Raw genomic sequence first — 16,226 nt, 5'->3', positions numbered from 1 at the left:
TCTGAACCTCACTTTTCATACCATTTCTTAATCTGACTTAACAGGCGTTCATAAATAGTTCCATACATTTTATCAGAAATGTTATTTTCATAACATAAATTTTCTACAGTTGTTTTCTCCTCAAAATGGTTAGTCTGCCGATTCAACAACTATTATCATTACTGTCTCTGTGCCACTTATCTTACCACTTACTGTTTTTTTTTTTTACAGAAACCAAAATATCATATTACTCATATCTCAATCCTTCACAAAGACAGCCTTATTGCTGCTTGCTACTTCAACTTTTGTTACAAACAAAATCTTCTGACATCTAATGTCTTAAAAAATAAAACCCTTTTATCAGTTATATTCAATCTTACTATATGGAAATACATTCTACATCGACTCTTTTATCTGCTTCAAGCCAACAACTCATTGTCTTTTCACACTTTTACACACGTTGAACGCAGACACAACAACCTTTGTTTCTCACTGCCCTGTTCAACTGATTCCCGCACCGTCTTTAATCTTGTGGTGCTCAATATCATACATTTCTGCCCTTAATTTCTATCTCATTTGACAAAACACCGGTGTACCAAATTTCGCAAGCTTGCTTTTGAGACTTCCCCATATTAGCCGCTCATCTGTTTTCTGTGGATTTCTCTTTTACGCGCGTTCTCTTTATTTGTCAAGCGTCCCCGACAAACCCGACCTTTCTTTTAACCCAGTCGGACGGGTTACACTATTAGTGTCACTATTAGTGTCCTCCTAATTACGGTTTACCAAAAAATCTGTTACGACTTTCTTGGCTCCCCCTAATTAGCCTCAGCACCCAAAAATAATTTGCTCCGTGGTGGAACAATTAATTTCCAGGTACCTATCTGTATGAAATGTCTTGGTCTGCCACAGTTCTCAATTAATTCCAGATTATTTATCTGCTTGAAATATCTTGTTCTGTCACAGACCTCAATTAATTTCAGATTATTTTCCTCGTATCTGTTTGAAATATCTTGATCTGTACGTAGATCTCAATTAATTTCAGATTACGTACCACAGAAAACAGTTCTCAGCCAATATGGTTCAATTTCACTCTTCCCCCAATTAAACTTAATTTCATTATACATTACCCAGAGATGTGTTGTTCTGAGCCACCTGAGTTCTTTGATTCCAGTGGTCGATCCTCCCGGGCTCTGACATCGGCCGGCCTCTCTCTCTTAAGTTTACGAGGTAGAGCTGGAACTTACTCAGTCCAGGTGGCCAAACACCGTCCGATCTCAGGTCCAGGAGGCATCGTCCAAGGAATCCCACTATTCTGACACCAAATTGTTGTGGCAAAAATTCATCAAACAAACATCACTGCGTAAGGGAGACTCAGAGTCAAATTATAAAATTAAAGTATTTATTCTTGCAAGAATAGGAGCAGTCTAATACACAGTTGTTACCCTGTGCAGAAGAGTGACACACCCCCAGACAGACTGAACCAGCTTTTATCTAAGATTCAAGGTCTTCTTCTTCAGAGCCCTCCTCCCACAGTAGTTTTCCATCCAGTGGTTTTCCATAGACAAGGAAGCCATAACACTAGTTTCGATTCGTCACTAGAGCCAACTCCTAAGCCCTCCTTCACCAAATGGCCTTCTGACATCTAGGTCAGAGGTCCTCGTTCGTCTGTTCTCTGGAGTGTCTCTCCCTTCTGCCTTCCCAGGTACATAAACAGAATCTTCTCACACTAACAAGTGAGAGTCACACATGTGACATTCTTTGAATCATCTATATTTTACTAAAGATCAGTGAATATCATAAAATAGCCACTACACAATCATACGTGATAAATCAGTTGTCCATTATATATTTATGGTATACCCTCGTGCTGTTCCACTGATACAGTTAGGTAATTAAAGTTTGGTAATAAAATCATTCATCAGCAACTGGTTTTGACTCAAAGGGTCAGGTTTAAATGTCTAACATTAATCTGCTGCTTAAAATATAGATTTTCGTGTGCAAGTATGCAAGTAACAATCATTTAAGTGCTCTAAAATGAAAAAGGGCCACAAATGGTTGACAAATGAGCTAGCAGTTTGAATTCAGTTTCTAGCAGATGCATTTGGCACATGCATTTCAAAGCAATTTCATTGCACTAAGAGCATATTGGCTCTCACAAAAGCTAGCAAAAAGACAAATACTATAAAAACAACAATGTGAAAGGTCATTCATCTGTCAGGTTGTAGTGAATGTGTAGACTGGATTAGTTCAATGTTTGCTATTTAAAATTTTAAGATGTTCAGCAGATTCATTTAAGGCCTGCACTCTTCTTTGAACAGACTTGTTGTTTGGTGAGACGTGAAATAACTTGAAAAGAGAGAGAGAGAAAAGCCTGAACTCAGGAAAAATATAATAAATATAAATACACAGTGGGGTTTAAAAGACTGAGGCCAAGATGAAAATCTGGAATCTAAAATTAAAATTAAAGTTAGAAATATATATATATTTTTTAGGATTTTAAATACAATTAAAAACACATCATGACAAAACGAATACGAAACCATTTAAAATTTTGCTCTATTTCTAATCCACTAATTTATGACAAACGGTCAGATTATTTCCTCCCCTAATAAATCATTTTATAAATTTTTCAACTGAACTTTTTAATTGAATTGTCTTGCTAAAGCATTTTTAATAAAAAAAAAGTAATTAAAATGATATATAAATATATGATTTAATATTCAATTAGTAAGTTATATTAATAAAAAAATAAAAAAATCAGAATAGAAACATTTTCATAGTAGTCTCAGACTTTTTAACACCACTGAGTATTTGTACAAAAAAACAAGTACTGAAAAAGTAAGAGCGTGCAGTTTTGTAAGTATGCAGCATGTAGTATGTCCTTGTTTAGGAGTGTTGATGACCATCATTATTGTAGTGAGTTCAGCCCATTTTGATTCTCGTGTCCTGGCTGTAGAAGCCCACCTGGAGCAGAATGGCAATGTCAATTAAGATCTGTACCGCACCACAGACCAAGAACTGAGTTGGGCTTTCATTGATCACAAAATACGTGGTCTTGAAGATGTCACCAGCGGTCCACAGGAGCACCATCTTTATGCTGAAAAAGAGGGAGAGAGACAAAGAAAGAGAACATTTTACTGAAGCATTCAGAATTATATAAAGTCTCAGCAGTTGGAAAGATTCCCACTCAGCTATAAAGTTCTGATAAATGAACCTCATTCGGAAGCTTTTAAAGGCGTCACCAATACATCAGACTAATGCATCGTACAATGTCCTGTCCTCCCACTTGATAAAGTCGTACATCTGTATATCTCACACATTTGCAAGTCTCTGAAGTCTTGTGCTATTGAGTCCAGTGTGGCTACACTTAATAAGAATCTGAGGACGCAATTATTTCATATACAATTGTGAATAGGTGACGTAAAACGTAGAGTCCAATGGTCTAACTTCTGGTACATAACAGCTCATAAAATCTAAAAATAGATCCATTTGTGCATTTTATGCTGAAGAATTCACATTCTACAAATGTCAATTTGACTGCGTGAGGTTAAGCGACAGGGGGAACCGTGCATCCTGGGACATAACCTGCTCTTTATTAGCCAGAGAAGGACTGAACCACCTGCAGGAAGCTTGGGGGACCACAAAAGCACAATATTTTGTAAATGTCAATCCTCCTTCCTTTTTGAAAAGCAGAGAAAATGTAATCTTTGAAAACTTCCAGGAACCAGCTAAAGTGTTCTCGGGCAAAGAGGGATGCTGCGTTCTCAGCGGTATTTATGCTGAATACGTTTATTCTTTTCATTCAAGCTTAAAGAGAGAAAAGTGGTCTAAAGATGAGCACAGACTATACATGCTGTCACAGATGGAGAGGGATGAGAATTTGGACTTATTGTGCTCATGTCGGTCATCCCGACAATAGAAATGTGGCTTTTACACAATGTGAGGAAGCAGAAGCAGACAACTAATGAAATGGTACATTCTTCCAACTTGTCTATACAAACCCACCCATCTAGACATGACATTGACTATGATTATGTTGTTCCTTATTATTATTTTTGTGCGCTGTTTTGGTATCACAGGAAGATTGTGAATGAGAATGAAGTAACATTTGCAAGCAGGAAGTGCAATGTTTAACATCAGTGTGAAATACGGTGCTAAAACAACCTTTTATAGACACTTGCTTACATTTTGTCACCAAAATACTCATAGTTGGTGTTACGACCCGGCTCAAAGTCAAAACATAAAGAGGACAATTTACAAGACGGGTATAAATAGAGAAAATATACGTTTATTTGAAGTTAAACACATAATGTCTAGTGTCAAAACATAAGGTAATAATAGTAAATATCAATACAACATCTAATCCATAAACTGTTGGAAATGGGGTTTGTAGAGTCGTGATGGGAACACAAACTCAAGAACTAAAAAGTACTATGTGGTTGTGAAAATGATGATGAACTGGAAAACGCTGTATCCTGAAAGTTATACTTATATGAAATACTTTACGTGAAATGGAACTTTTCATAGATGAAAATCTCCATTAAAATGTCCTGTTTAAAGTGCTTTGAGAGAAAAAAAAGCGTGTCCTCTGTATCTGATCTCAAAGTTACACCCCACACTTTTCTCCTCCTTCATTTGTCTTCTACATTAGTTTACTCTAGAGACCATTCTCAAACATCATTAATGGGGATGAAACATTAATGAGGTAATTAACTAAGGTGGGTCATCTGTACAAGAGCACTGATAACAGTGGACCCACACAATAAAAAACACTTAATGGTTCTCCATCTTCCGCTCAGAGAACAGAAACTCATCTAATTGTTCCCAAACATTCATTCATTCTCGTTCACAAAGACAAACTTCTATCTTTCCCCCCGCTCTCCTTCCCTTCTCCGAGCACTTTGCGGATTGACAGCAGATGAAAGAAATGCTCAGCAAACAGCGAGCAGCGCTTCAGGGCCTGTGAGAGAGGTAGAAGTGATTATTGCATTGATTAGGAGAACTGAGGCCACGGTTACAGCACTCCCGTCCACACTGAACAGCCCTGCACTCAACCCTGACAAGCCTTCGATTGATCCTCTTCAACCTGACACTCTCATCCCTACGCCAAAAGGAAGGACGGAAAGGAAAGGAAAGAAAGAAAGCAATATACAAATAGTAGAATATGTTAAATTCATAGATTGACAGACAAAAGAAGAACAGACAGACAGGGAAAGAATGTTAGATAGAACAACAGAAAGAAGGATAGGATGATAGAATAAAATATGACAGATAGAATGATATATTTTTTTTTAGCTAGAACAACAGATGGACAGAATGATATGTAGAATGATAGAACAATGTAAAGAAAGACAGAATGATATAGAAACAGAATGATAAAACTATAAAAAGAATGATGCATGGAATGATAGACAGATTGACAATTATAGAACAATTTAGAACAAAAGTTAGAACTATGTGACCCTGGACCACAAAACCTGGTCACATTGGGCACTTTTTTGAAATTGAGATTTATATATTACCTGAAAGCTGAATAAATAATATTTCCATTGATGTATGGTTTGTTATGATATGACAATATTTGGCAGATATATAACTATTTAAAAATCTGGAATCTGAGGCTGCAAAAAAACGGGAAAAAAAAACGCTTTTGCTGCATTCACAATAAAAGTTTTAGATATTTACGGTAGGAAATTTACAAAATATCTTCATGGAACATGATCTTTACTTAATATCCTAATGACTTTTGGCATAAAAGAAAAATCTATTATTTTGACCCATACAATGTATTGTTGACTATTGCCAAAAATGTACCCATGCAACATGTCACTGGTTTTGTGATCCAGGGTCACATATATAGAATGATAGACAGAGCAAGTGATAGAACAATACTATGGTGTTGGGGTTAGGGTTAGGAATAGGTATTGGTTTAGGGTTGGTTGCATGCAATTATGCATAATTAGTTATTACTACAGTAACTACATGTAACATGTATCAAGGACAGTAAAATAGACAGAAAAATAGAATGATGGAATGAAAGAAAAAAGTAAAATGATAATAAAATAGAATGATATAAAATTAGAATGATAGATAAAGCAATAGAAAAAAAGAATGGTAAAACTATAATAGATAGAACAATAGAAAGACAGAACAATAGCTAGAATGCCAGAATGATGGAATGATACATACTGTAGAACGATAGAAAGACAGAACAGCAGCAATAGAGACAGAATGATAGAATGAACGACAGACAGACAGAGAATTCAGTTTTGACATTTGCCAGAGATATCTAAGGAAGGGGAAACATCCTGTAGATCTGCTCCAGACAGATGTATCGACACACCGGCCTCTTTCTTCTGCGCAGTCTCTCCGGTTTCTCTCTACTGAGTTTACATCGATGGAGGGATAAACCGTGACCAGCGAGAAGCCTTTGAAAGAGAGAAAGGCACCAAAGCTCCCACATAAACCCTCACTGAGTACATATGCTCACAAAGGGAGTGAAGAGACCTGATTAAACTAGTCCTGCTCTTCACCTATGGAAAGAAAAAGAGAATCCGTCAGAGAAAGCTGCCGTATGAACCATTCATGGGCTGGAGGAAAAGTGGGCTCGTCAAAACTTTGGCCAGTGAATTCAAAAGTCTGGTGAGAGGGGAAAAAGAAGAAGAAAGAAAATGAAATATGTATGTAGATCGATCCATCCGGCTCAAACACAGGAGAGCTTGCACATTCTCTAAAAGAGATCTCCACCACACAAAAGAAAAAAAGACAGAAAAACCTCCAAGAGAAAGATAGAGTGATGGGGACATTAAAAATCTTAAATTGAATTATGTTTCTCTACCATATGGCTAACAAGCAAGCTCACACAGATCACTGTCTTACAAACAAAATCAGAACAATCTAGAAATACATACAGCACAGCTGCGATGCGCTCTGGATGGAAACGGAGTGTTCCAGCAGCCTTTAAATCAATTCAGTTGGACGTTATAATGTCCCGTGTGATATATTTCTATATACACAAACCCATTAAGAGCAATGCTAATGTCATACAAAGAGGCATGTCAACTGGAAAAACGGATGGTTTCCTCTTTCCCTTCTTTGTCTTTCCCTCCAGAATGCCGGCACTCTGCTCTTTTTAATGTTTTCTTTTTCGTCTCCTCCCCTACTCCGCTGTGCTTTGACCTGGAGGGAATGTGAATAATTCTGTTGCGGTACTGGTCCTGGCAAGCCGTGGCTGCTAGCGGCTCATCTAATTCAATCACACGGCTAAGTCTGATCAATGGGGACTGTGCTGGAAGCCGGCGTACCTCCGCTCATCTTGGGTCAGGTGGGGATTCACTCCACTGGCTTTTTCTTCTCTAATTAACCCAGACATGACAGCCAACAACTGTGAGGGCAACAACTCTACTGACAGAGGTCTGTATGTTTGCGTGCCTCTAAGCGATAGCAACTCAAAGATCGAAGTGTGTCAAAACATACCTTGTTAATATGTGCTGAGGTGAAACATCACTTTCAGGTTTCAGCAAGTCAATCACTATGAATACTATTGCACAGTATTAAGGATGCACAATAGGCAAGATATCGGTTATCAGTTTGATTAGTTTTGGGTATTTCATTTCTGGTTTTATTAGAATTGGGTATTTAAATATATTTTACTGTTTTTAAGATTTATTTATTTAAGCTTTATTATGATATATTCTGACATAATTAAAAGGCTAATTTAAGGGATAGCTTGGGAAAAATGGAAAATAGCTATTTTAAATTGTAATACTATTTCACAATTATGGGGTTTACTGTATTTTTAATCAAATAAATGCAGCCTTGGTGAACATACAGTAAGAGACCTCTTTGAAAAACATGACAAAACATTACTAACTGAAACAAAAATAAACAAATAAAAAGTGTATAGTTCACACTTTTAAACTGTAGTATATACAAATATGTAATTAATCAATATTTTTTTCTCTTGTCTTGCAGTAAAATGATCAAAATAAATTCTAAAACCCTACATTTATTTGCAAAGTGAAACTGTGTAAGCGAATCATACTTTTTTCAGAGATTATACATTGAATTCTTAAAATAATTGAAAATGGGTAAAGTACCAGAACAACAATATACAATGATTTTATTACATCTTGGCTAATTTTATCAGATTGCCAAAAATTATGACACTTTGCACCAAAAAGTTTGGTCCAAAACACTTTGGACCATTAAAAGACAAATTACCACCTCAGGTATGCATTATTTTTCTAATAATTAAATGGCCCGTCATCAATTAAAACTGTTTCACATATTTTTTAACAACAGTAAGTATACAATATAGGCTACAAATGTATACTTTGTAGCAGTACTCTCCATTCAAACAACAGTATAGCTCATGTTCTTGTTGGCAAATAAGGAAAAGAAACAGGTTCTCTCAGTATTGTTGACTTGTGTAAGGCTAATAAAGCATTTCTTTCACTCTGCTTGTGTCCATTTTCATGGATGTTGCTTCGCTACCTATGATAAATGAGTTTTTTTCCACCTGGGTGTTTTGCTGAGCACCATTTGAAGCATATAGATCACATGCACAAACAGACCACAGAAAGACAAATAGCTCCGACCAGTTGTCATAACAGCAGCCACAACAAAACAGAACTACATCTATGCTAGCGAGGACACTTTCCGTTCCCCAGATACCCAGTACAGCTAAATCCACTGCTTCCTTATTTTTATAAACACGGGAAACGTTTCCTATGAGCGTGAAACTCCCAGGGGTAATCAGGGCCGATCAGGGCTCTGTGTGAGCAGCGAGGCCCATGGCGAAGCTCGGTCTCATGGGAGAATCTGGCGGCGTGTCCCTGCTTGTTAGGGAGACAGATTACAGTGCACTTGGCTTCATCAACACAGCAGGGTCCTGATGCTAACTACGCTCTCGACTTAGCATGGAGCCCAAACCCCGGAAACTGGTTTCAGCCGACATTAGAGCTGAGTGGCTCAAACTTTTTTGGTTAACTTTTTAAAAAAAAATCTTGTGTGGAGCTTGTGTGGAGGCGTCTGAACTGGGAGAAGTGAGAGACATCAGGTGAGAGACGGCAGGTGAAAGACAGTGGCAGCAGTGTGATTCTTGTTTTTAATCTGAGTATAGTTGGGATAAAATGAAACTCCAAACAATAAAGATAACTGTTAGCGTCCATATGAAAGATGATAATGTTTTGTTTATTACTACCATACTACCGGTACTTAAAATGCTCAAGCTCTTTAAAGTCGGCATGGAATGGAAGTTGTGATAGTCTTTTCTTCCCTATTATGTCGTATATGCGAGTGAAATGGCTTTGCAAACAAGAAAAAATGTAGGGCGGGACTTTCTTTTTGTCTGAAATTGACTGGATTGTTGGATCATTGTTGTTTGCTATTGCTGTGATCTCGTGTGAGTGATAGGTTCTCCTAGACTGGGTAAACCCAACCTGATCTGCCGGCGATTTGATTTCGCCCTGCAGATCAGGCTGGAAACCTGCACATTTATTTATCCTGCTTCCTTTCCAAATTTGCGGGAACCAATCACAAACTGGCTTATCAACCTATTGGGGGGTTGAACCCAATGACGATAGAGAATCTGATTTACCCATCTCTCGCACGAACGTCAATCCAATTCCGTTTAACCTCTCGACGATGCTCAATGGGTTCTTTAGCAAACAAATCGTTCGAGTGGGTGTAAATACCACTCACTTTCATGTTTTTTTTTTGCACAACCTGCAAAAATCCATTGCTACTTCTGCAAAACGCTGATCAATGCTACATACCAACACGTTTGTTGACACGTTTCCTGCCTGGAGTTTTCGCGTCGCTGATTGGTTGAAGGACTATCCAATTGCGTACAGTTATTTGAACTATGCCCGTTGACCACGCCTCTTGTGCAGTAGAAATATACATCAGACTCCCCAGACCAATGTTCAATTATAAAAGATTGAGCTTGGTCTGGTGATAGCCAGACTAAGGTTTTCCCCCTCTCGCCCCATAAACACGTTATCGGAGAAAAGATGAGAAGAGATGTTGTTGCAAGAGGCAGGTGATACAATTTTGATTAAAGATTACGAGGACACATGAATTTGAAGAATGATGTGCACGGATAAATAATTTATAATAAACACTGCAATATTCCATAAACACCCTCCCCAAAACTGTCCCTTTTGATTTCATTGTAAAGTTGTATGGATTCCAATTGGCTAACAATGTTTTTATCGTACATCAGCATGAAACAATTGTTCTGAAAGTGATTCCAATGATATCGTTTCTCTATATTTGTTATAGTTGTGGTGTGTACTTCCCTTTTCTCTTAGAATTAGAATGATTATTAAAATGTAAAAAAAAAAAAAAAAAAATTTCTCGATCACATCCCTTTACAACCTGTATCTGAGGTCTTTGCTTGCATCAGGCGAGATGTTTTAAAACAAGGATAATGAGTGTTAGTCTGTAAGAGAAAAGAGGATTCGCAAGGTGAGAGTCCATGTCTGCTGGGCCATTACATATCTAAAATTAAAACCATTATCAAACAGTCCACCCCAAAGCTAAAGATGATATATTCATAAAATAATTCATACTGAATATGGTTGTCAGACACACACACATAATAGTGTGAGGGATAACGTCAGATAAAATAGAATGCTCAAATAAACAGTTCCCTCAGGGTCCAAAATCTAAAAAGAAAAAGATTAGGAATCAGTAAAAATACAAATATGAACTTTTAGAAGTTGTAAAATGGGACAAAGGCTCATGGGAGAGGGGAGTCAGCGTGCCACTGGGTACCTGGTCCATTAATGTCAGTCACAGGCTGACACACACACTGCTACTTACATCTGTGTTTTAACCAGAAATGAACACATGAATTTAAACAGCAGCAGAAGTGGACACAGGATTCAAACAAGGAGAAAAAAGGTCAACAAGAGAGAAGGGCGCTTTCAAAAAATAGCAAGGGGAGATGGGCCATTTAAATCCTTCAGGTTCAATAAATGTCTGGCTCAAGGGCACAGTGTTGGACCCTCCCAGCTTTACTGGCCCATATTAAAGACTGTAGGGGGGTATGGGTGGTTGGTCTTGTTAAAGACAGTACTTCACGTGTCGTTAGTGAAGATAGTGATGTGGAGACTGTCACGATAACTCATAAAACTCTCTCTACAAGGGCACGGCAACACCTACACAAGCTCTGTTCCACAACCTAGAGTTGTATGCTGCCCACAGACAGCATTTTACAACCTAGGCTCATTTAAAACAAACTCCAAAAACTTACCTACAATTCACACACTTTTAAGCTAAAAAGAACACTAGTGGCAGTTAAACATCAACTATTTTCATTCCTTTTCACATGTATTTCAGAGACAAAAGGGACTTATTTTGAGTGGTTGTATTATCCTATGTCATGAAATCAAAACACTTTTACCATATTGCATAATAGTAAACTATAATATACAGTGCCCAGACAAAAAAAAAATGGCTGTTTGGATCTAAATAGGCAAATGCTTAGGAGTCGATGACTGGATCCTTATTGCAGTGATTATTATGTGTCTAGGTTATATGTTTGGCAACAGTTCTTCTAACCCTAATTGATGGAGTGCGTATCTTTTAATTTCTTAAACAAACATGTAAGAAGACACATCATGGTCATATTCAAGGACGACAATGCCAAGATTCATCAGGCCTAAATTATGAAAATGGTTGGGAGGGAGCACGAAGAATAACTTTCACACATGAATTGGCACCACTGAGTCCAGACCTTAAATTCATTGAAAGTCTTTGGGACTTTACAGAGTGCTTGACTCTTGCATTGTCAATACAAGATCTTGACCAAAAATGTATGCACCTCCTGATGGATATAAATGTTTCCATCAAGAGGTGCACTCTGTAAAGTGCTCTGTAAAGAGATCACAAATGCGAGAACCAATTATGTTAAACCCTAGTATTGTTGTTAGTAGTAGCACATTTAATCATTTTAGATCAAATCCAAAAAGGTTTGGGTGCAGCCTTCTCAGGTTTAAGGGTTCATTATTTATACACTGATAAATACACAATATACTGTATACACACACAAACACTGGCTAAGTGTCTTGGTGACAGTTATCTTCCACGGATATATGTTGATGGACAGCTTCAAAAATACACTCTGAACCATGTTTCCAAAGGCTTCACCAACAATAAATTCACACATTCATATGTACAAAAAACACAGATGTCAGTGCAGTGATCGGTCGAGGGCCCTCGACGCCTGCAGACACTGAAATCACATCAAGGGCAAAGGCATTACACACTACACGTGACGGTGGTGACACATTCATTGTGTTCACAAAAAGATGGATTTCCGGAGAAACACCATTTACATTGGCTTCCATTTCCCCTCTCTCAGCCTAAACTGTGCTCACAATGTTTAATTTGGCTCATAAAGAGGAGCCTGGAGCGTGTGTCACATCAAGTTCTGTAGAACAGACCATGAGATGAAGGGCTTTTTCCCTTTATTTAAAAAAAAAAAGAAAGAGAGAAAAAAAGTGCTGGCTTCAGCTAAGGTGGAGCTGATATTGTGATTATAATGCTGACTGTAGCCGGAGGCTAAAGATATTAGATTTACTCTAAATTCTCTCTTGCTCTCATTTTGGGCTTTTTTCAAAAAGTACCAGTAAGGTCGACTTTGTTTCACCAAGGAGTCTTTGGATTTGAGCAGCGTGGGCTGTAACATCAATTAACAAGCTCATTAGCTGTCTAATTTTAATAATCTTCATTATGTGCCTTTAATGAGGGATGTCTCGAGTGAGGCATGTCCTGCAAACAATTACTGTGTGTGAATTTAACCTTCTCTCCTTCCACCTGCCATGGCACAGATGACATTAACACACATTATGGCAACCAATGGGCAAACACTGCAAAAAAACAAAAACAAAGGTTGTGTAGCATAGGCTGTAACATGTTTTGAATGCTACAATTTTTTTAAATGCTACATGCCATGGAACCATAAAATACATGGACAGTAGTGTTGTAGTGATTTTTTTACAAGGGCAAAAGATCTGTGCACATTGGATTACATTATATTCACCAATACTGGGTAAATAGTCCATTTTCCAGTAGCTTGAAATAATTTCAGTACTGAATGAAATATAACTATATATTTATTAGGGATTCACCAATAATACAAATCAGACAGGTAAGCCGATAAGTGGCAATATAAAACAAATATATTATTGTGTCTAATTAAATTAAATATAAAACACTGAAAACTAAAATCAATTGTTTAAAATAGTACAAGTGGATTTATGCATCACAACATTACAATGTACAGTATAAAAAATATATAATCATTTTGAGATTTATTTAGGATAGAGTTGTTAATAAATGATTATTGTTTTTAAAAATTAACTTTACCATTGGCATCATCTACACCTACATGAACAATTAAGTATCAAATATCGACCAATACCTCTAATATCAGCTGATAAATTATATGATAATGGTATATTGTGCATCCCTAAAATTTAGTCAATATAACTTTAAATGCATTTTTCTTACAATTCATTCTGGGTTTGCATTTTCCACAGGGTTTGTTCACATTTGGTAGGTTTGGTTTGATTAAAATGAACTTCAGTGCATTTTTTTCTGTTAGTGCAGTTCATTGGAATACGTGTGAAAGCTGCCATCCAAACCCTAGTGCGCACCAAAAAGCAGACTGAGACCCACCTGCGGTGCGGTTCGACTGAACTATGAACACAACACATACTAAAGACATCTAAACAAACCAAAAACAGGATGTGATGTCAGAAGATGTAATCCTAAAAAGGACAGAATGCTCAAGAACACCTGGTTCTTCTCATCGCAGGAGCAATGTTACCCATTACAGTTTGGTACAGGCGTCAAAACCGCCATCTCCTTGAAGTAGATTATTTATTTGTGTGCAATGGTGGAATTCCTGGCTCTGTTTTGACCCTTTTGGCTCTTCGTGAGTTCTCAGCTGGTAAAAAATACCATCATATGTGTGCACGTACAACAAGCACATACAACACAGCATTGTTTTGGATGTTTGGTAAGATCCGTTGCAAAATATATATCATAAAAGTATTTTTTATTTTATCTTTTTGTACAGTGTTAAAAATTACCCAGACTAAATGTATCATTTTCTTTTTTGGTTCTAGAACAAAAGAACCTAGAGAACCAAGCTACAAGTGTAAAGGTCTTCACGGGTCCACTTGGATCCGAAAATCAGAGGTCCGACCCAAGACCTGAGTAGGTTTGCGTCAAAAACTTTTACCTTGGATACGGATCAGGGGTGCGTTTCCCGTACAACTATATAGCTCACTGCTTAACTACCATAGTATGATGCATCGTTGGAGAAATCAACTAGCTAGTCACGAGTGTTTCCCGAAACCGAATGTCGTAAAGTATCGTTCAACCACGCTGGTTTATGACGTCTCGCACGTGGTGGACTAATAAATTATTTTAATTAATCTGTTTGAGATCGAATTAACGCTAGATTTTGTCATATAAGTTACAGACATGGCATCTGAAGACCATTTCTAATTTTTCTCAGTTATTTTGCTTTATTACCAGACTCAATATTTGGCTCGTTCTTACATAGTAGAGCGCGTTCGCACATGCGCAGTCTTCAAAAACGGTGTTTTAAATCTCTTGACAAACTAAAATACGTAAATTACATTTGTATGTATTCTAAATAAATAACACGGGTTGTACTGAATGTCAGCTTGCTTATTTAGCTAAAGATAAGGATTTATTCAGTCTACATCTCATGTAAACTAGAAACTATGCTTCTAACCACAGCTCGAGAGCAGTCGTTCCAACCACACAAGTTTGCGATGCTGTTTGCGAACGTTCGTTGGAACGATGGTTTCGGGAAACACCAAATCGTTGAACTATGCTGATAACGACGGAACTTGCGACCATAGTTGGCTAACGATGCTTTCGGGAAACGCACCCCAGGTCTGATATTAGTAGCCTGGAGTCTCTGGTAATAAAAAAAAAAGTGCTTTTACAGAATGGACCCAAGAAGATCTGAATTATTTTAAAAAATGCCAACTTTCCACTATTAGGTTCAGGTGTTTAACAATATATTATTATTTAAAACAAATGCATACCAAATAATTGTATGACAATGTTATTTTACCCCTTCTCTGTCAATACACACTTCCTTGTATAAATGGCCAAACCCTCCAGGATACTGGTCCATGCAGCAGCGCTCACTTCCTATAAACCAAATACCCAAGCCATTCCCGAGAATGAGTTTGGGGATTTTCTTCCTAATATTAAAATACATATACATTTCCTTGTCATTTGAGATGAAACATAATGCTTATGATTATGTTTTATCTACTTGGAGTTGCTCGCCCAAGTGGAAAAACAATGTGCTGTTGCTAGATCGTTTGCAGAAAACCATCTAAATGCATTTAAGGCCAAACTTTTGGGTCCAATCAGGTTAGAAAAAAATTGCCATCGGGTCGGAATCTGAAATCTTTAGTTTTTAAAAGACCCGTAGAACACACCCTTAATGCAGCATTTTACACACAACAATTAAAGGGCCCAAATGAAGCATCTTAAAGAATGATCAAGAACAGTTTGGCCCTTGTTTACCTCATGCCTCTGGTGGAGTGGTTGTTGTAGTTCTGCAGCAGCTGAGGCAGGCCCAACATGGCTTCAAACATCACCGCCAAAGAGCCCAGAGCCTCCACAAATAGGACCCAGTCCAGAAAGAGGAATGTTATGAAAGCACACAGCAACGTGAAGACAAAGCAGAACACCAGATAGTCCTCAAAAGAACTCCAGCTCCAGAAATACCGAAGGTCCAAATCTGGAAGAGAGACAAAGAAAGAAAAAGATAAAAAGAATCATAAAAATGCATTAAAAATATTCTCCAAGTATTTCATTTACAGACAAAAAGATATCTCCAAGCATCTTCTCTATACCCAAGAAAAAAGGGAAAGGGAAACTTTGAAGCATTTTATCATTAGTATGCATATCACAATGCTCAACACCTCACACAAACTCTCTCACGCTATGAAAAGTTAAATGAGCTTTGAAACCTGTATGCCTCTCTCTGCAATTCTGCATTATAAAAAGAAACCCATTTACGACAACTCAACATTTCATTTACAATTTTCCTGAGAGCCATGAAATAAATGACCAGGCTCTACAGGGGAACACAGCCAAACATTCAACAGTGAAGATTAAGCACTCACATAAAATAAAGACACAAAACCATGAAGGTAATCGAGTCCAAGGCAAAG

At 37.5% G+C, this 16,226-nt stretch overlaps 1 protein-coding gene across 3 annotated transcripts in view; it reads right to left on the bottom strand.

Moving 5' to 3' along the window:
* Positions 1 to 1,366: 1,366 nt before the first annotated feature.
* Positions 1,367 to 16,226, bottom strand: part of LOC307003399 (solute carrier family 66 member 2) — a 38,385-nt gene continuing 23,525 nt past the window's right edge. For 2 of the 3 annotated variants that reach the window (XM_079621753.1, XM_079621752.1), the window contains exons 4-5: positions 15,574 to 15,790; positions 1,373 to 3,076 (exon numbers count right to left, since the gene is read on the bottom strand). In XM_079621753.1, coding sequence (XP_079477879.1) covers positions 2,902 to 3,076; positions 15,574 to 15,790 — 392 coding nt within the window. In that variant the 3' untranslated portion in view covers positions 1,373 to 2,901. Of the gene's footprint in view, positions 3,077 to 15,573; positions 15,791 to 16,226 lie in introns of all 3 variants that reach the window. The other variant, XM_079621751.1, reaches the window with a different exon arrangement.

Source organism: Phoxinus phoxinus, assembly GCF_949152265.1.
Source record: "Phoxinus phoxinus genome assembly, chromosome: 8".
Taxonomy (NCBI): Eukaryota; Metazoa; Chordata; class Actinopteri; order Cypriniformes; family Leuciscidae; genus Phoxinus; species Phoxinus phoxinus.
The sequence above is the reverse complement of the archived record's forward strand: the minus strand, read 5'-3'. Positions and strand labels throughout refer to the sequence as shown.